This window comes from Anabrus simplex, chromosome 1 (assembly GCF_040414725.1).
Source record: "Anabrus simplex isolate iqAnaSimp1 chromosome 1, ASM4041472v1, whole genome shotgun sequence".
NCBI lineage: Eukaryota > Metazoa > Arthropoda > Insecta > Orthoptera > Tettigoniidae > Anabrus > Anabrus simplex.
Genome location: NC_090265.1, coordinates 271,420,338 through 271,439,888, shown reverse-complemented (window position 1 = coordinate 271,439,888; position 19,551 = coordinate 271,420,338). Strand labels below are relative to the sequence as shown.

Below are 19,551 nucleotides of genomic sequence, written 5' to 3'. Positions count from 1 at the left end.
AATTACTCCACAAAATATGAAACATTTACCTTAATGACTAAGATTCCAAATCCTAATTCTGGCCTAAATAATTAAAAAAAGGTTCAAATAACTCAACTTATCATCTACTTCCTATATCTAAGTTATTTCATAATAAATGGTGACCAACATGTTAGTAACATCCCTTACATTCACTTACAATGTTTTATATTTACAATTATAAAGTCCTCATATTCTACTTTAGCTTCCTCTGGACAGAAATTCGATTTTTTTCTAGCCATCCTGAAATATTTTCTTCCTCTCATCCATCCGTTTCTCTCCCCTTTTACTTCTGATTATTATTATTATTGGGCATCTATTCGATTTCACAGTCCACTGTTCTGCTGTGCTTCCTTCGATCCCAATATAATATCTGGTCAAACGACAATTTTTTTTTATCAGATATGACTAAATTTTGCATGATACCTCCATTTTCACTCCATTATCTGGTCCATACATTCAAAATCCTCTGAGAATCAACTCCTAAAATATACCTTTCCTTCTTATCAAGGCTCTCTCAGTAAAATTTGAAATTGCCACATGTTTGTGTAATTCTACAATACTCAACAACTCCACTTCTTGACCTTAATATCTTTCTCTTCATTCTGAATATGACGTAACATCATATGAATATGGTTTGATAACCAACATCTATCTCCCACGGTGTTTTTCTCTTGAATTATTCCACTATTGCGGCATCAATTACTACATGTTTTAGCCACATTTTGGCCCACAGTGTCCTCCTATATTTGCTACAGATTACTCCCACGGTGTCTTTCTCTTGAATTGCTACACGTATGGACGACAATTTATCTACAATTGGCGACCATTCGTGTACACCTTTTCCTTATTTCGCATGGCACCAATTTAACTACAAGTTTTGGCGACCCTTTACTGCCACGGTGTCTTTCTCTTGAATTGCCCCGCAGTTGGGCAGCCAATTAACTACATGCACCATCCCGCGTCCAGGTTGACTACACGAGTTTCCAGACTAGCTCTTGATAATACTTTCATCTGCCGAATATTCTTGGGTTGTGAGTTCCGCGTGAGAAAGAAACACCGACGGCCTACGGTAAATACCAACCTACGTAAATGAACGTCTTCAACACGCTATTAGTCGGTTACCGTATATTTTTGATACCAAAATTTATCGCAAAAATCAGATTATCGTGGCTTGCCAAGAACACCGTACATGATGTCATCAGGATCGCAATGAAAATTAATCATTCCAAGCCTATATCTAGTACTTACTCTAAGCAGACATTGAAAGAATCCAATATTACTCTACTCAACTTTTATTCATAAATTGATTTATGGATGAATTGGAATAAACGTTGATTACCTTGAAAATCATTTATACAGTATAGCAGGTTTCCTATTCAATCAGTTTCTCAATAAATATATTGATGTTGTCTTGAAGAAATAGGTTTGGGAAAACCTCTGATAAATAAATAAAATAATGAACTTAGGCCTTATTCATCTGAATCATAATCTTAGCCTCTCGAAAAATTGTATTATAACTAAGTAGTTTCCAAGGAATTCAAATGAAAGAAAAAAATAATTAAATTACATAATAAGTAAAATTACTCAACATAATTGAAAAAGTTGGATAATTGCAATAATTATAATTATTATAATGTTTGTAATGAATGAATTATTTGGATGCATCCGAAAGTTCTAAGTAAAATAAACTATATTCCTACTATATACAATTCAAATTAAAGTTCAATTGGAAAATGAGGAAAACGCAAAGAAAATGGCCAATAATTAATGACTCAATTAATTAATTAATTAATTAAGATCTGGAATCTCTGAAAATTAAGTTAAGTTGCTTCTCGAAACCATCAAAATTCAATTGCCTGAATTAAATTCGCATACAATTACAGAAATGTATATCACTCGGTTGAAAACAGTTCATCTCAATGTCCACGCACAGTAGAAAAATCGTGTGAAAAGATTACTGTCTGATTCTTAGGTATCTACTCTATTCGAAGTTTCAATTTGTTCAATGTTTCATACTTTGTACCAATTAGCCTCCATATAAGCAAAACTAAGTCCACTTTAAGTCGTAAGCATTTTCAAATTATTTCCATCGTAAGGATTACATTGCTAAATTATTCAATTATTCCTTTAATTCATGGTTAAATTTCAGCTAAAGTGCGTATATGACTTACCATAACATTTCCAAGTATATCACGATTAATAATCCAACGAAATACCATGTATGGAAAAACTGACACATAGGAAGACTCTATCCTCATCTAAAATCCACATATGAAAGTCTAAGTTACCAGTGATGACTAATATTGCTCCAAGAGAAAATAAATAAATCGTAAGCTGACTTGCCGTAAGTGAGAATATATGAAAACAGTCGTAGTTATGTCAGTGAAGGTCTAAATGTTTATGTAAGTGATCTCTCGGCTCTTCGAAGATCCTACTTATTCAATTAATTATTTAGTGATGGCATTAAGATCGTATTCTAAACTGTATCATATATATATTAGGGAATAAAATAGCAATCAGAAACAGTACGTTTCACCTCCGACACCTTAGCATGTGCAACCCACACATACTACCATTTCTCGAAGAAATACTATGACCGACACCTTAAATAACAGTAACTATCACCATCAAAATACACTAGCAATTCATATGCTAACTATATTCATTATTTAACACTTCCATTATCGCGTAGCATTTATAATTGAAGCACTCATTCCATCAAAACACAACATATGTACTATCACCTGCACATATATATATTCATTACCATTACTGTCATAGTATCAAATAAATAGTACACTGTAACCTTAAAATTGTGCCATCAAATTTCCTTGTAATACTCCCTAAATACGATCTTTACGCTTGCTATTAGTCAAAACCATCATGCATATAAATATTAGGTTCCTCATAATACTCTAATATTTCACTGACAACAAATTATGAAAAAAAAATATCAATCACTTCTCCACTCTCATATTGACAGATTTACGAACGGCATTTCACTGGTACTTTAACGCCTATGTTTGGAATTTACGGTAACTTTGGATGAATACCTATTTCCTTGTGAACACACACACGTATATTAATTACGCACACAAAATGTTACTACATATATTATACATTAACCCAAAGAATAAGGTTTTCTACTTACGATACGACTTAAATGGGGACTTATCTTTGCTTATTGGATCTGGCTTCCATCTCGCTGTTGATCGTCATGGGATGGTAGGTCTTGCTCCCTGGTTCGGCTTAAGTAACAAGGAATCATCTCGTCATCACAGCTGACTACTATCCTCCTGGATCATCCATCTCGTCAAGCGTTACCATAGCCAGAGTAGTCCTCGCCTCAGCTTCTTAGAACATCATGACGGCCTCCATTGCATCAAGGACAGAATAATACAAGGCATTAGTGGATTTATACATGGTAATCTGCTTAGTAATGCTAATGTGGTCAGTATATTTGTTTTCTGTTCCGCTTAATTTGCCTATAAGACTCTAAATATCGTCTTGTTTCAAACTGCCTTGCTCGCCGAAACGTTATGAATTTTATGTGCTTTAAGGATTGCACTCTGTTCCGTCTACTTCAGTTCTCTTGATGTTATGCAGTATCGGGCAAATAAAATGTTCCGAGCCCAACCGTGACGTAGTGAAGCTCCAACTTGACGTTTCTTATCAGCTGGTCTTTTATCTCACGTATATGTCAAATACAGCTGGTGTTCGGCGGGTTATCGTTGACTTGATCTTATCTCTAACAGTAGACTAAACTCTCCAATTATTACTGGGTTTCTTTACGCGATTCCGTCTTTCTTGGTGTAGTGCTCAATTAAGAATCCTTTCTCTAATGGAAGATTTTTTTTCAATAATGGATTTAAATAATCCGCTCTCGTCATTCTTTCGCACTGCCTTCTAAAAAAAAGAATTCCTTCTGTGATTGCCGGTTGAATTTATCATCTCTTCAGTTCATACAGCTGTTAATTGTTTTTATTCTGACCCGCTAATAGCCGAAGCGCCATTTTTGTTCCAAATATAGTAACTATAGAACGGTGAAATGGCACACATCCTTATCATAATCGCCAACGGCCGTAGCCGTGTTGAAACACCGGATCCGAAGTTAAGCAACATTGGGCTTGATCAAGATTTGGATGGGTTGCCACGCGCTGTTGGTGGGGTAAGGGAATGGAGGAACAGAAAGGAACTGGCCACCCTACCGTACGTAAAATCCGGCTCAGGCACACCTGTGCGGAGGTTCGGACCTGCCTTCGGGCAGAATACACCCACAGATTATCCCACTTAATCAGGGCCTCTGCACGCACTGAGGCATGAAGGAGCTGTGGTCGCATGTCCTTCCTGACACCATGGCATTTTCAACTGAAAATCACATCTCAGCACATCGGGAATCAAACCGAGGTCGCCAGGATAACAGGCTAGCAGCTAAGCCGCTACACCACCCTGTTCCCCAATAATAACAATACTGTATTAGATATATGTATATCGTCGTTGGTCAAAGGAAAACTCGTAACTCCTCCTGAGTGAAGTTTACAGAAGAAGTCCATAACTGAGCTGTTAGCAATGGCCGGAAAACTGTTCCTGGCATTTTCTCTGCTGAACCTCTTGGTCTCTCAAGCAACGCGGCAAGCCTTCACAAGACAGATGGAGAAACGTGGTTTCCTCGTGAATGGAATTACGAGGATTTTATTGCCCAGTAACGATAAATATACACGTTATGTGAACCGCTTAGTCTGATTTTGATAGTTCGGTCAGTTTCCACTTCGAACGCTAGCGTTCGGCCACATCCTGGGGGCCATCTGGTGGTGAATGAACTTCTACTTCTATTATAACGTTCCAAATTCAAAAGTGCCATTGTTTAAGAAGCCTTTCTCGTCGACAGTCGAGGATTCTTCTGAGGACGCAGAACAGAGTTTTGTACGAAACGTTAAGAATTTTACCTTATTTTCTTGACACGGTACAAGCCCAAAATCCTATACAATATCATGTCTATACGAGTATAGTTATTAATGCAAAAATTACTACTGTACTATGTACTTTGCTGCTGAAGAGACTGAAGTGAGTGAGTAGATTTCGAAACAAAAGAATTAAAAAGAACAATGCAGCATGGATAAGCATTTTTACATACCTAGTCAATGAGAGCTACAAACTGGCACATATTTTGAAATGAATAGTTCGAAAGGGGACTTTGTGTACTGGTAGACAAAAACACTAAATCAAAACAAAATTTTATTGAAAATGAGCAGACTCGACTCTTTTCTGAACCGCTCACTGAAATTGGTTGGAAGCTACAATAAATTTGCATACTCCTGTGTACCACACTTTGAATATCACTGCTCTAGAGGAAGGTGAGGTTATCATGCATTAAATATCGAACTGTGATGAAAGGGAAATGAGCTGTAACGGTTTCTGTGAAAGAACTCAGAGGAAGTGACGGCATGCGAACATTTTCTCGACTTAGGTTGACAAAACCACAAACTACTAGTGTAAGAATTTTGGAGCGTAAAGCGTTCTACAGTGGGGGCTCACAGTAACAGCTTTTACATAGGTTAATAGTAGAAATACTCTCAGGGTTCGACAAGAGCATTCGTGAGGTTCAGCTTAATTACGAGTAGCAAAACTGGAGAATCACTGGACAGATTTTCGTGTGGGTTTTACTGTTTCCTAGAGGATCACGGAAATGTTTACATGTCATTAAATACTGATCTGTGGTGAAAGGAAGTAACGGTTTCGGCGAAACTGCTCGATAGAAAGTGACGACTAGCCAACATTTTCTCGGCTTAGGCTGCAGAAAGCATTTAAGATATCCACAAAATGTGTAGGAATTGTAGAGCATAAAGCGTTCTATAAAGCAGTCCGGACCGAGAGAGTTGGCCGTGCGGGTAGGAGCGTGCAGCTGTGAGCTTGCATTCGGTAGATGGTGAGTTCGAATCTTACCGTCGGCAGTCATGAATATAGTTTTACGTAGTTTCCAATTTTCACACCAGGCGAATGACCGGCTGCATGGCTAAATGGTTAGCGTGCTGGTCTTTGGTCTCAGGGATCGCGGGTTTGATTAGTTAATTCCCCTAGCATGGGGACTGGGTGTGTGTGTCGTCCTCATCATCATTTCATCCTCATCACGACGCGCCGGTCGCCTACTGGAGTGAAATCAAAAGACCTGCACCTGCCGAGCCGAAGTCCTCGGACACATTCCGGCACTACAGTAAAAGCCATACGCCATTTCATTTCATTTCATACCAGGAGAATGCTGGGACTGTATCTTATAAGACCACTATTTTTAATGAAACAGTGTGGAAAATATGGTAAAGTGTCATTTTTTTAGTATGGGAAGAGGGCATTTATGTCACAGTATGAAATCAAAATTTTCTTCACTTCAGCTTTCATGAATTTAAATGGAACTTAGGTTTGAGTTTATTCATGTAGCCAGTCACTTCATATTTTATTCCCCGTTTATCTTCAAGTACTCAATTTTCTACAAATTCTTTAATACAAGCGGATTTTTCTTTTCTCTCATTTCTGACATTCTCACCTAGTTCAAAAGTGACAAAAATAATGTACAATTCAGCATATTTTTTCACGAATAACCCACATACAATATTATTCTGGAGTTCACTGTGAAACACGTATAGGTTCAAAATTCTGAGTTATTCTAGGTTTAGAATGAACGGGGTAAAAGGTGACCCCAGGTGTGCTGTGAGGGTTAAGGAGGGTAAATAATACAGTTGTATTCTTTGTACTTGACAGATCCCTCGGCCGGCGCCAGCGATGACTGGGAGAAGGCGGTGATAGGAGTGAAGTTGTCCTATACAGTGGAACTTCCAGGAGGAGGTAGACGTGGATTTGATATCCCACCCAAAGAACTCAAGAAAAATGTGGCACCTTTCTTTGAGGCCATCAGAGTCTTCGGCAGCCACATTTCTTCCTATGGTCAGCAGAACGAGGAGAACATAACCTCAGCTTCGAAAGATCAAGCAACATTTTCTGAATATGACTGGTATTATCTCGACGATCCCTACGGCAGATGAAGTGACGTTTCGTCGTAAGGAACTGACTGGCTGCATATTTCCGTGTGCATCGTTTCTTATTGGAAATTTGTCACGAATCCCAATAATGCAGCTGGCAATGTGTTGATTTAAACTGACGAGAACTGGTCTGTTTTACTACTGGTTGGAGTTACAGGAATATCGGATTTCAGAGAACGTGTAAATTGATTTTTAACACTTTTTATTCAAGGGCTGAGCTGTGTGATTTTTTCGACTCTGCTGTTCTGCTGTTTATATCTTCCCTTAGAACGCTACACGAAAAAGAAAACCAAACTGCATGCGCTTGTTTTATTTATATGTGTCTCCACCTTCCTATTTACAGTACTTAAATTTGTTCTGGCTCCTAACGAAGATGTTAATAGATTGAATAATCTTAGTGATAACGGGAATCAGTGCGCATGTGGTGTATTTCTCACGTGTAAATGTTCATTCCACGGGGCTGAAGCCCGTTGTGTGCCATTGTTGGTTGTTAGTCGATAAAATAAATGCTATTATTTTAAAACAATTGTTTGTGATTTATAAAATGCATATCATCGTAATTCCCGATCTAGGAAACCAAGAATAACGGCCGAGAGGCTTCGTCATGCTGACCACACTACAACCCGTAATCTGCAGGCCTTCGGGCTGGACAGCGGCCACGGGGCTGTTGCGCCATGGGTTTTGGTTTTATAGCATCGTAATTAACTGCAGCAGCGTTATCACTCTCACACTTGATTTAATACTGACAAACAACTCTGACAGAGTAATGGACCACCGACAGACGACAGCCCCCAGATTTTCAGCTCAAGACTTTATTTTCATACCCTACTCCCCTACAACAAAGCCCAAGTGCATTAGCATACGAGAGTACAACAACGCAAACAGTGATGCGTTAATGGCCAAGGTATTCAAGATCTTGGCATGATATTACACACATGACGAATATTGATGACATGGTTCACATTTTTAATGATCTAGGGTTACAGAGTTTTGATAGTCATCCCCTTTATACATAATAAGAAGTAAGAAAGGAAAATCCCCATGGACAAAATAAAGTCATTAAAAGTTTATTGACAAAACGGGATACAGCTCGCAGAAAATACAAACTTGACCCAACGGAGGACTAATTTAATGACTGTTGGAAACTTTGTAATAAGACAAAACAGGAAATAAGAAACGCGCGACTGCGATATGCACATAGTTTGATTAGACAAGGCGCACAACCCGACAATTAATGGAAAAAATATTCAAAAACGTTAGTATAAATACACACGAAAATAATGAACACCCGGATATATCACTGGAAGAACTGAACGATTATTTCGTAACATCACGCGATGCATTGTATCAAAGTGCAAAACAAAACTTTATTGTTGAGAACTAAAACAATGAGGTATTAAACGAAGAAAAGTTTTATTTCAGTAACATCTCACAAATGCAAGTTAGAAATGCCCTCTAGAAAATAAAACCAAATGCAATTGTATTTTATACCATTGCTAGAGTAATGCTGAGGAAAATATTAGACGCAACCATCCCCCTCCCCCCAACAAATCTACATATATAATTACTCCTCACAGAATGGTGTGTACAATGGAAAATGGCCCTGGTACATCCAATGCCAAAGATTGAGACCCCCAATACACACCGGTGATTACTAATCCATTAACATAATTTCGACAGTAGAGTTAAAGGACTAAATTACATTGTTTACAATCAAATTAAAGAAATTTATAAGGGTGAAAATCATACTCTAGACACATGTCAATCAGGTTTTTGTAGCAATCGTAGCACGTGTACTTCCTTGATTAGAGTCACTGATGACATAAGTTAAGCGATGGACGAAAGACAGACGGCACTAATGTTCCTCCCCGACTTCAGCAAGGCATTCGATTCTGTAGACTACGATTTATTACTGTCAAAACTTTATCTAATAGGTTTTTCAAACAACACCCTGAACTGGGACCACTCCATTTTACATGTTCGTTAGCAATGTGTTAGCAACAAAGGTGACCAATGCTCCTCGTGGCGGACCATGGAAACAGGAGCTCCTCAAGGTTCTTCACTAGCACCTCTTCTATTTTTCACTGTATACCAATGATCTATATAAATATCTTAGGTGGAGAAGACATCACATTAACCTAGACGACATGCAACTGTACATTCATTGTAGACCGGATGACATTTTAGAAAGAACGGAAAAATTAAATTTAGATTTCGAATCTGTAAACGACTAGGCGGTAAAGAATGGGCTCCCTCCTAACCTTGACAAATCCCAAACAATCCAAGACTATTATTGAAAGCAGATCGCGCAACTCTCCCAGTGTTACTAATACAGACCAAAGTCATACCTTTCAGTAAAACTGTAAATAAATCTTGGAATCATTCTAGATGAACACCTATCCTGGTTCACACATACGGCATCAATTTTCAGGTGAGTATTTGCGTCACTGGATGCCCTAAGCGTTTAAATTTACATTTATCTTTAAACCCAAACAGATTTTACTTGAAACTTCACTCATGCCAATTCTTGATTACTGTGATATAGTTTACAACTGTACTGATAAATCACTACTGAAGTTACAGCGCTCGAAAAATACATTTGTGAGGTCCATCTGCAAACTTAAATACACAGACCATGTCGCATCGTCCTACACCAAACTAGGCTGGCTCCGTCTACAACACAGACGCAAGTTAGACAATGAAGATTACGTCTTTACAGAACGAGAAAACATAAGAGCACAGACTATTCATATTATTACAATAACCAATTTCAAGTCCCCAGTATATGGCAATTCCTTCACAGCGAATGAAACAATCTGCCGCAAGGCGTCAGAGAGAAATCAGTGACCAAAATATTTAATCATGCATGTACAAAATATCAGATGGAAAGAGACAAACGCTAAGGCAGCAAGGCATAATCTTTTTCGTACTTACTGATTCCCTTTCTCTTTAATTCCTCTCCCCTTTCCTTGTCTAGTTTATCCTTCCCCTGTATCTTTCTCAACATGGGTGGGAATCACAGTATAAGACTAAATTTTATTTTAGAGATAATTCTATTTTGTTTCGTAGTTCTCTTTTTATTTTTATAACTTAAGTGTTTATGTATAACGCCGAAACTCTATTCATTTCCTCTAAAACTGTGCTGTTTCCCTTCAACTTTCATAACTTTTAATGTACAAGTAGTTACTATTGACTGCAGCTCAGTAGTTCTACATAGTTTTTACGTTTGAGATAGGTTGCTTTTAATGATTTGTTATGTTGAATATGTTACTGGTTAAGTGTACGGCAGGGACAACTTCCCTAACTTCACCAGGACAAATAAATTATCTGCCTGTGTATAATAATAGTAATGTTATCGGCTTTGCGTTGCACTAACTACTATTACGGTTTTCTTAGTTTCGGAGACGCTGACGTGGATTTTGTCCCTTAGGAGTTTTTTACAAGCCAGTAAATCTACCGACATGAGGCTGACGTATTTGAGCACCTTCAAGTACCACCGGACTGAGCCAGGATCGAACATGCCACGTTCGATTCAGAAAGCTACTCAGTCTGGCTCAATGTAAGTATTTATTGAACCCTTACATAATAATTTACCTCGGCTTGGTCGGTGGCGTTCTTATTCGATTCTTCTTTACAGGGTCGCTAAAGGGCTCTTCATCACTTATGGGAATTAAAGGTTGATATGAGCTAACCGAATTATTTATAAAAAGAACTCATGAAAAAATATCACTGACAATTTTATAATAACAAACTTGACGGTGTTAGTAACATAATAAATTCTAACAATTGTCCGGCTCCATGGTTAGCGTGCTGGCCTTTGGTCAAAGGGGTCTCGGGTTCGATTCCCGCCAGGATCGGGAATTTTAACCATCATTGGTTAATTTCTCTGGCACGGGGGCTGGGTGTATGTGTCGTCTTCATCATCATTTCATCCTCATCATGACGTGCAGGTCACCTAAGGGAGTCAAATTGAAAGACCTGCACCTGGCGAGCCGAACATGTCCTCGGACACTCCCGACACTAAAAGCCATTGGCCATTTCATTTCATTTCAATTCTAACAATTAACAGACAGAAATGAAATGAAATCGCACGCTTTTGGGATACGTGACTTTATTTTTTGCCTGAAGGGATACAGGTATTTACATTGAAAACTATTCATTTAAGTTTGGTATGATCAATACAAACATTTTGGAAGTCCTTATTATTCGGCTTCTATGTGAGATCTCATGTTTAACGATTTTGACTCGTTGTAGTCCAGCTCTCATGAACCGAACTCGGGACTCTTGATATAATTAGGGTTCTCCATCGGCGTGATATCAGTGCAGGATACCTGTTACGGGGTATGGACAGTTAATTAATTCGGAATGACGTGCATCCGTGCCAGGGACCGATAACTACCAAGAATTGTGTTACAGATTCAAGTTACTAAGGCTCATGGCCAACATGGCGCCCAAACTTGGAACATGATGTGTGCAGATCACATAATAAATCCCTGCAGCACTTGAGCTAAAAAAATTCAAACATAAAAACTGAAACAAATGTTCAACATTACATTTTGCGCAACTATGTACTTTCATTTCGAAGAATCCCCTTTACTTTAAGTTACTGAATTTATTTCCACACAACAGCATAATTTGCTTCCAGGTTAACTCTCAATATAATTACTAGGATTAAATTTATCACTCGAATCGATATTTTATTTAATGAACTAGCTGATGTACCCGTGCTTCGCTACGGGATTCTCAGGAAGACTGGCTTGGTGGTTTTCTTAACTGAATTCAACATGGGTCATTACAAAAACGTCAGTAGGAATGTAGCGATTGAAAGCAATGTTATCATATAAAATACTCGATCAAATGAAAAACTGCACACTTTCTCACTTTCAACGAACAGTACTACGGTGCCGATCTAACAGTCCAAAGTTCCAGAGCTGGATTAACCAGGTCGCAGACTGCCGTGAACACTCCTCTGTCATTATTCCGTTAAATATGCACACTACTCATTCCAACCAGTGCCTCAGAGTAGGGATTGAATAGCTCGAATGGTATGATGAACCAGTGTATTACGTACCAGTAATATCAGAAAATGTATGAACCAGAGGAATGGCATGCTAAAGAAGAAAGTTATCTAACTCCCCAGCTACTTCCCGCCAATATACAGGCAGGCTGTTACAAACGGTACGACCAGGCGAGTTGGCCGAGTGGTTAGAGGCGCGCAGCTGTGAGCTTGCATCCGGGAGTTAGTGGATTCGAACCCCACTGCCGGCATCCCTGAAGATGGTATTCCGTGGTTTCCCATTTCACACCAGTCACACCAGACTGTACATTAATTAAAGCCTAGGCCGCTTCCTTCACACCCCTATTCCTTTCCTATCCCATAAAGCTTTCTATATTGCAGGCCTTCACATTAGTTTTCTTTCGACTCTGTGATATTAGGGCGTCTAACAAAATTATTTATATCGTAGACTGTAGTTACTTATTCTCATACTTTACATACCTATTTTCACTAAATTCTGTTTACCCATTTTCTCGTGACTCGGCGCTGATATGACTTAGTAACAAAAAACCAAATTCATTAAATATCTCTGTGATTATATGCGGTACGGTAACAATGTATAAGACATAAGTGATCGGAAATTTAATAACTTCTTACATAACTACTACTAAACTACGACATAACTAAAATTATGTTAGTTATGTAGTATTTATCCATACCTTCCTACCAGGTATCCCTTGAGAACCTTATTTGAGAAATAAATAAATAACTTATTTGAGAATTACATTTCAGGCCTTCCCCTAAACTACCATTTCACTCAGCGTGAATAAAATAATTTATACCCTAGATTGTAGTAGTTCATCGCCCAACTTTACATACAGATTTTCACTAAATTCTCTTCAGCCGTTTTCTCGTGATGCGTGTACATACACACAGACGGGCAGACAGACAGAAATTACGGAAAAGTAAAAATGCATTTCATTGTTACTGCAGACATGACAGATACAGAAATACCATTATTTTCAATTTCTTAGCAATGTACAGACAAAACTCTTATTTTATATATAGATTACATTTCAGGCCTTCCCCTAAACTACCATTTCAATCAGAGTGAATAAAATTATTGATGGCCTAGATTATAGCGACTTATTCCCCAACTTTGCAGACCAATTTTCGTGAAGATACGACCACTAATATAATAAATATTTGAGAATTAAATTTTAGGCCTTCCCCTAAACTACCAGTTTTCTCAGCGTGAATACAATTATTTATGGCCTAGATTATATAGACTTATTACTCCGACCTTGCATACCGATTTTCATTAAGACACGGCCACTAATAACATAAATATTTGAGAATTAAATTTCAGGCCTTCCCCTAAACTACCATTTCACTCGGTGTGAATAAAATAATTTATAGCCTAGATTGTAGCGGTTCATCACCCGACTTTACATTCCGATTTTCATTAAATTCTCTTCAGCCGTTTTCTCGTGATGCGTGTACAGACAGACAGACAGACAGACAGACAGACAGACAGACAGACAGACAGACAGACAGACAGACAGACAGACAGACAGACAGACAGACAGACAGACAGACAGACAGACAGACAGACAGACAGACAGACAGACAGACAGACAGACAGAAATTACGGAAAAGAAAAAATGCATTTCCTTGTTACTGTGGACATGACCGATACAGAAATACCATTCTTTTCAAATTCTGAGCAATGTACAGACAAAACTCTTATTTTATATATAGATTGTCAATGAAGAGCCTCCGTGGCTCAGACGGCAGCGCGTCGGCCTCTCACCGCTGGATACCGTGGTTCAAATCCCGGTCACTCCATGTGAGATTTGTGCTGGACAAAGCGGAGGCGGGACAGGTTTTTCTCCGGGTACTCCGGTTTTCCCTGTCATCATTCATTCCAGCAACACTCTCCATTATCATTTCATAGCATTTATCAGTCATTAATATCACCTTGGGAGTGGCGACCCCATTGTAATAATAGCCTAAATCTGGTTCATTCATTACATCCCTGACCCGGTCAAAGACTGGAAAACAGGCTGTAGATTTTCATTTCATTTCAGATTATCAATGAAATCATCTGAATATATCACACGTAGGTTAAAAGAAAACTATTACATGAATGAATGAATGAATGAATGAATGAATCAATCAATCAATCAATCAATCAATCGATCAATCTATCTATCTGTCTATCTATCTACCTATCTATCTATCTATCTATCTATCTATCTTTGCATTTAGGACAGTCGCCCAGGTGGCAGATTCTGTATCTGTTGTGTTCCTAACCTTTCCTTAAATGATTGCAAAGAAATTGGAAATTTATTGAACATCTCCCTTGATACGTCATTTCAATCCCTAACTCCCCTTCCTATAAACGAATGTTTGCCCCAGTTTGTTTCCTTGAATTCCAACTTTATCTTGATATTGTGATCTTTCCTACTTTTAAACACCCCACTCAAACTTATTCGTCTACTGATGTCATTGCAGGCCATCTCTCCACTGACAGCTCGGAACATACCACTTAGTCGAGCACCTCGTCTCCTTGCTCCCAAGTCTTACCAGCCCAAACTTCGCAACATTTTTGTAACGCTACTCTTTTGTCGGAAAACACCCAGAACAAATCGAGCTGAGTTTCTTTGGACTTGTTCCAGTTCCTGAATCAAACAATCCTGGTAAGGGTCCCATACACTGGAATCATACTCTAGTTGGGGTGTTACCAGAGACTTCTATACCCTCTCCTTTACATCCTTACTAAACCCCTAAATACCCTCTTAACCATGTGAAGAGATCTTTACCCTTTATTTAAAATCCCATTTTTGTGATTACCACAATGAAGATATCTCCTCATATTAACACCTAGGTACTTACAATGATCCCCAATACGAACTTTCACCCCATCAACGCAATATTGTTTCGTCGAGATTGAAGAATTAGATATTTTTATTGACGATGCTAATTAGTTGACGCATTTCAAGGTTGATAATAGTTATATTTGATTCTATCACGCATATTAATCCTTCAGTATTCCATATATAACACGAAATACGATTTCTGAAACGCAATAATTAAACTGAGAGGACTTTTCCTATTTGTGAAACTCACAACCTTTGTGGATTTGATGATCTATAGATATTTAAGTAACATATGCACGTAACATCACTTTCTTTGAATATAGTTCACGATAGAACTCCATATATATATTTTACAAGAATAGAAGGTGACATTTCTTAAAAACATGATATTTAAAATACTTACATAATCTAGATTTCAATGAACTTATCTTTTCTTCCTGTTTCTCTTCGTTGCTGTGTATGTCCAAATGGTTCGGACATGCTGTCAATGCGACTGCGACATCGTATCAGCTTTCGGGAACATCTGGGAAGGTCTTTGCTCCAACTCGGTCATCAGGGAATAGGTTTGTCTGCTTCAAGTCCCCATCTCCACCTCAGTCTTCTTAGCACATGACGTAGGCCACATCCTGCGCAGTTGAAACAAAAATATATATTAAGATGGTCAGTTTCGTCATCTTGGAGTACAAAGCCTTCTATGATTTAGGAATGTACTTGCTACTAATGCTTCTTGTAATTTAATAGTGCTAAAACTTTGCAGATTACTAATATGGCTATCGAAACTTCAATTAAAAGGAAATTTAATTTCCTATAGCTCGTTTCTTATCGCTGATTCATTATTGATTTCATTACGAACGCATGCCCATCGCTTCACCAATGACATATTTAGAATTAAATACAAGTCACCAAATCCACATAGGGAAGATAATGCGAACTTCGCTGATATTGTCCTGAATTTCTAACCACAAATATTTTTACTCAAATAAATGGAGTTAGGAGGCTTGTTTAATTACATTAAATGGTATCACTGGAAAGGTCATCTGCAATTGAATGTTGTTGACATTGATTAGTGGAGTCTTTATAAATGTCTGACTACTGAATATCCAAAAGAATGACATTAAATAGATGTCAGATGTAACTAATAGCATAATGGCAGATCACATATGATAATTATATATTGGCACTTAATTTAATTTTTGAAATTGATATTTATGTTTGATGAATAACTTAAGTAACCAATAGTAATGGTAACTTTGGTTATTTTATAGAGCAACATGATGATTTAATGAATTATCTCATCTTTTCTTCCTGAAGTGTGATTGGTAGGAATGTGAACTTTGAAATACTCGAGAATTTTACATGAATGATGAGTCTGATTTAAATGAATGAGAAGATCAGTGTACTTCTTTTATGATAATTAACAAGTATGATGATTGTGATAATGAAATATACAGACAGGCGCAGGAAAAGCAAACTTAAATCCTGTGAATTTTTTGCTATTAGCTTTACGTCGCACCGACACAGATAGGTCTTACGGCGACGATGGGCCGTGGTGTGAAAATGGGAAACCACGGAAAACCATCTTCAGGGCTGCCGACAGTGGGGTTCGAACCCACTATCTCCCGAATACTGGATACTGGCCGCACTTAAGCGACTGCAGCTATCGAGCTCGGTAAATCCTGTGAATTGAAACTAAGTCGAACGTTTAAGACACTAGGTTCGGTAAAGATAAAAGCAAGAATGCAAAACGTGATTTTATATTTGAGGAACTATATCGAATAATGTGCATCTGAAACATTTTCTGTATCCCAAGGAAAACATGTATATAACATGAATTTATTTTTTAAATTAAGACAAAAAGCCTTTCGAATGTTTTAATGAATAATAAGTAGATTCAAAGTTAGGTGATCTTTTCATGATATTAATTTTTATCAAATCATTTTTCAACATTTTTTAATAAAGTAATGTTAGATAAAATTTATCCATTATTTTAATGACTTATTAGGTTAATCATGTAGTTATAAGTGAACCTAGGCTAAGAATTGTAGGAATTCTTTTCACAAAATAAACCGAATCGCGAGTTGGAGACGTCCAACGCGTATAGGTAATGTAAATTCAGCCGTTTATCTCGTTCGGCTACTCTCAATCAGGATTCACGTCCCCGATTCGACATTGACTAAAACTTAACGATAATTACGAGCTAGTCTGGATCTTATTGCGACTCGACCTGGACGCGGGAACGGCGCATAAAGTATAGGCACTCTCCGTCCACGTAGTTTCATGCGGTACCGGTACAAGTATCTTACGCATGCCAGATGACTCGTCACAAATCTAGGGTGAGAGTATCCTCTGCATCATTCATATGCCCTACTATGACCTGGAAACTGCATGAACCAACATCCGTGCCATTATCTGACGACTAGTCCAACGCAACATCAATTGACAAGCACCTCCAACACTAACCTCAAAAAGAAATAAATTAAATCTCTACATCAAAATTGAACAGATACACCATACTTGAACATATATGTAATACAGTAATACAAGAACATCGTCGATCACTAAAACTTCACTGCGTTTGTTCTCCAGCACTACTGAAAGAGTGAACTCTGGGCCGTCGAAGTTACCATCTCCCGTGAAATATTAACAACATAGGCTGCCCATCACTCCACCAATGACATATTTAGAACTAAATACGAGTCAATTTTTCTCTGATATAATGAATAGACTCGTAAATAAATATACATGTAGATGACCTCAATTCCTCAATGGCTATAAAAACACTATCAGCTATCAGCTGTTCGTATGTGAGGTTCTTTGGTTACGTCATCTTTATTACCCAAGCGAACGAACTGTTTTATTCAGAATGCAAACTTTCTCCCACTGGCAATGTGGACACACAATAATTTCTAAAATATTCCAACTACGCCTGTTGCCATATCATTACGACCATGTCATAACGAGATATACCAGGATATCGGATATGTAAAACACTTCACTTCGAACTATTAGATAGAATGACTGCCATGACTTAGACAAACGACCACATCACCAAACTGTTCCAATACCGTTCAGCACAAATCATCTGTCTTTCCCCACAAGATCCCCGCAAAACTATCGCAACAATAGCATCAGAATTCGCGGGTCTGTAATGACAAATACTACCATAAGGTTCTCAGGACTTATATGCCTGGAACTAACTTACAACAACTCCTCTACGCAAACCACCTAAACCGTAACGAACTTTACTTCTCCATACAATCCACTACAGGAAATACAACATCTTGCAGCAGAAAATACGCGTTTCCCAACATATCCACCATATTCTCGACCAGATCAACGAACGAATCCTGGACCACCACTTCCTTCACAAGAATCCCCATTACCTTTCTTGAATCAAAATTTCTGACACTGTCTTCCAAAATATTTTGCTACACCATTAGTTACATGATGGCTATGACCTTTAACATTGGGTTTGACGAAAGAAACATCAAAACTTTCCGTCATATCTACAGAACACTTGGAAAATGAAAGTCCACGGCCTGTTTTCAGTCATTCGACCGGGTCAGGAATGAAATGAATGAAGCCCCCATCTAGCAGCGAGGATAGGAATTATCCCGGCTGTTGAAGCCTGTCGCACTCCTCTGGGGCAATGATTAATGAATGACATATGAAAATGAAATGATATTGGAGAGTGTTCCTGGAATGACATATGACAGGGAAAACCGGAGTACCCGGAGAAAAACCTGTCCCACCTCCGCTTTGTCCAGCACAAATCTCACATGGAATGACCGGGATTTGAATCATCACGGTATCCAGCAGTGGTGGACCGGCGCGCTGCCGCCTGAGCCACGGAGGCTCTAAGTTACATATATATTCTTTTAAAATTTGCTTTACATCTTGTACTCCTTTATAAACGGGATATTTGGGAGAGACCACTTAGTTACGTGAAGACAAATGCGGAGCAATCTTTTCAGAAGTTAGATTGTCGGGAATCGTAGAAAAAGCCCATGAACACTTTCACTGGTGAAAGCCAACGGTCAAAGTAAAATCCCATCCATTCACTTTGTGATAATATTGACCAAACTAGTCAACAGAGGCAGGTAAACGTCGCGTCCAGCGCAGCAGAGGGTAGAAGGTTTAAACTGCCGGCCGGCAGCCGCGACATATACAAGGACAGACCAGCTCGAGCGCTGATTTCTGAATTGGGCAGCCGTTAAAACGGACCTTTCTACCGAAACTGCGGCTAGAACAAGTAATTAGGGAAAGTGATAAATACGAGTGTAAAGTAATAGAAATAATTTTATCATTGAATAATTATCGTAAATAAATTCGTATCGTATTAATTGTATTCAACATCAAATGTATAACCTCTGGATTAACCTGAATCCAGCCATCAGCAATATGGCGTAACTCAATGGCGGGTGTCAGTGGGCGGAGATGGAGAACCAGGCGTTATAACGTGAGTAATATGCTAACGATGTTGTTTTAGCTTATCCCTTTGAAAATATTTAGAAAAAAAATGCCAGCCGTCTTCCGGAAGTAATGATAATAATAAACATGTCTTTGTGAAAGAGAAGAGGTAAGATCCATAAGATCAGGAGATTTCAGGTAATATTGAGTT

General features: G+C 38.3%; 1 protein-coding gene across 1 annotated transcript in view; it reads left to right on the top strand.

Moving 5' to 3' along the window:
• The window catches only part of LOC136863526 (carboxypeptidase B1), a 144,667-nt gene that overhangs the window by 94,241 nt on the left and 30,875 nt on the right, over window positions 1-19,551 (top strand). The window contains exon 9 of the mRNA XM_068226003.1: window positions 6,775-7,024. Coding sequence (XP_068082104.1) covers window positions 6,775-7,024 — 250 coding nt within the window. The remainder of the gene's footprint in view (window positions 1-6,774; window positions 7,025-19,551) is intronic.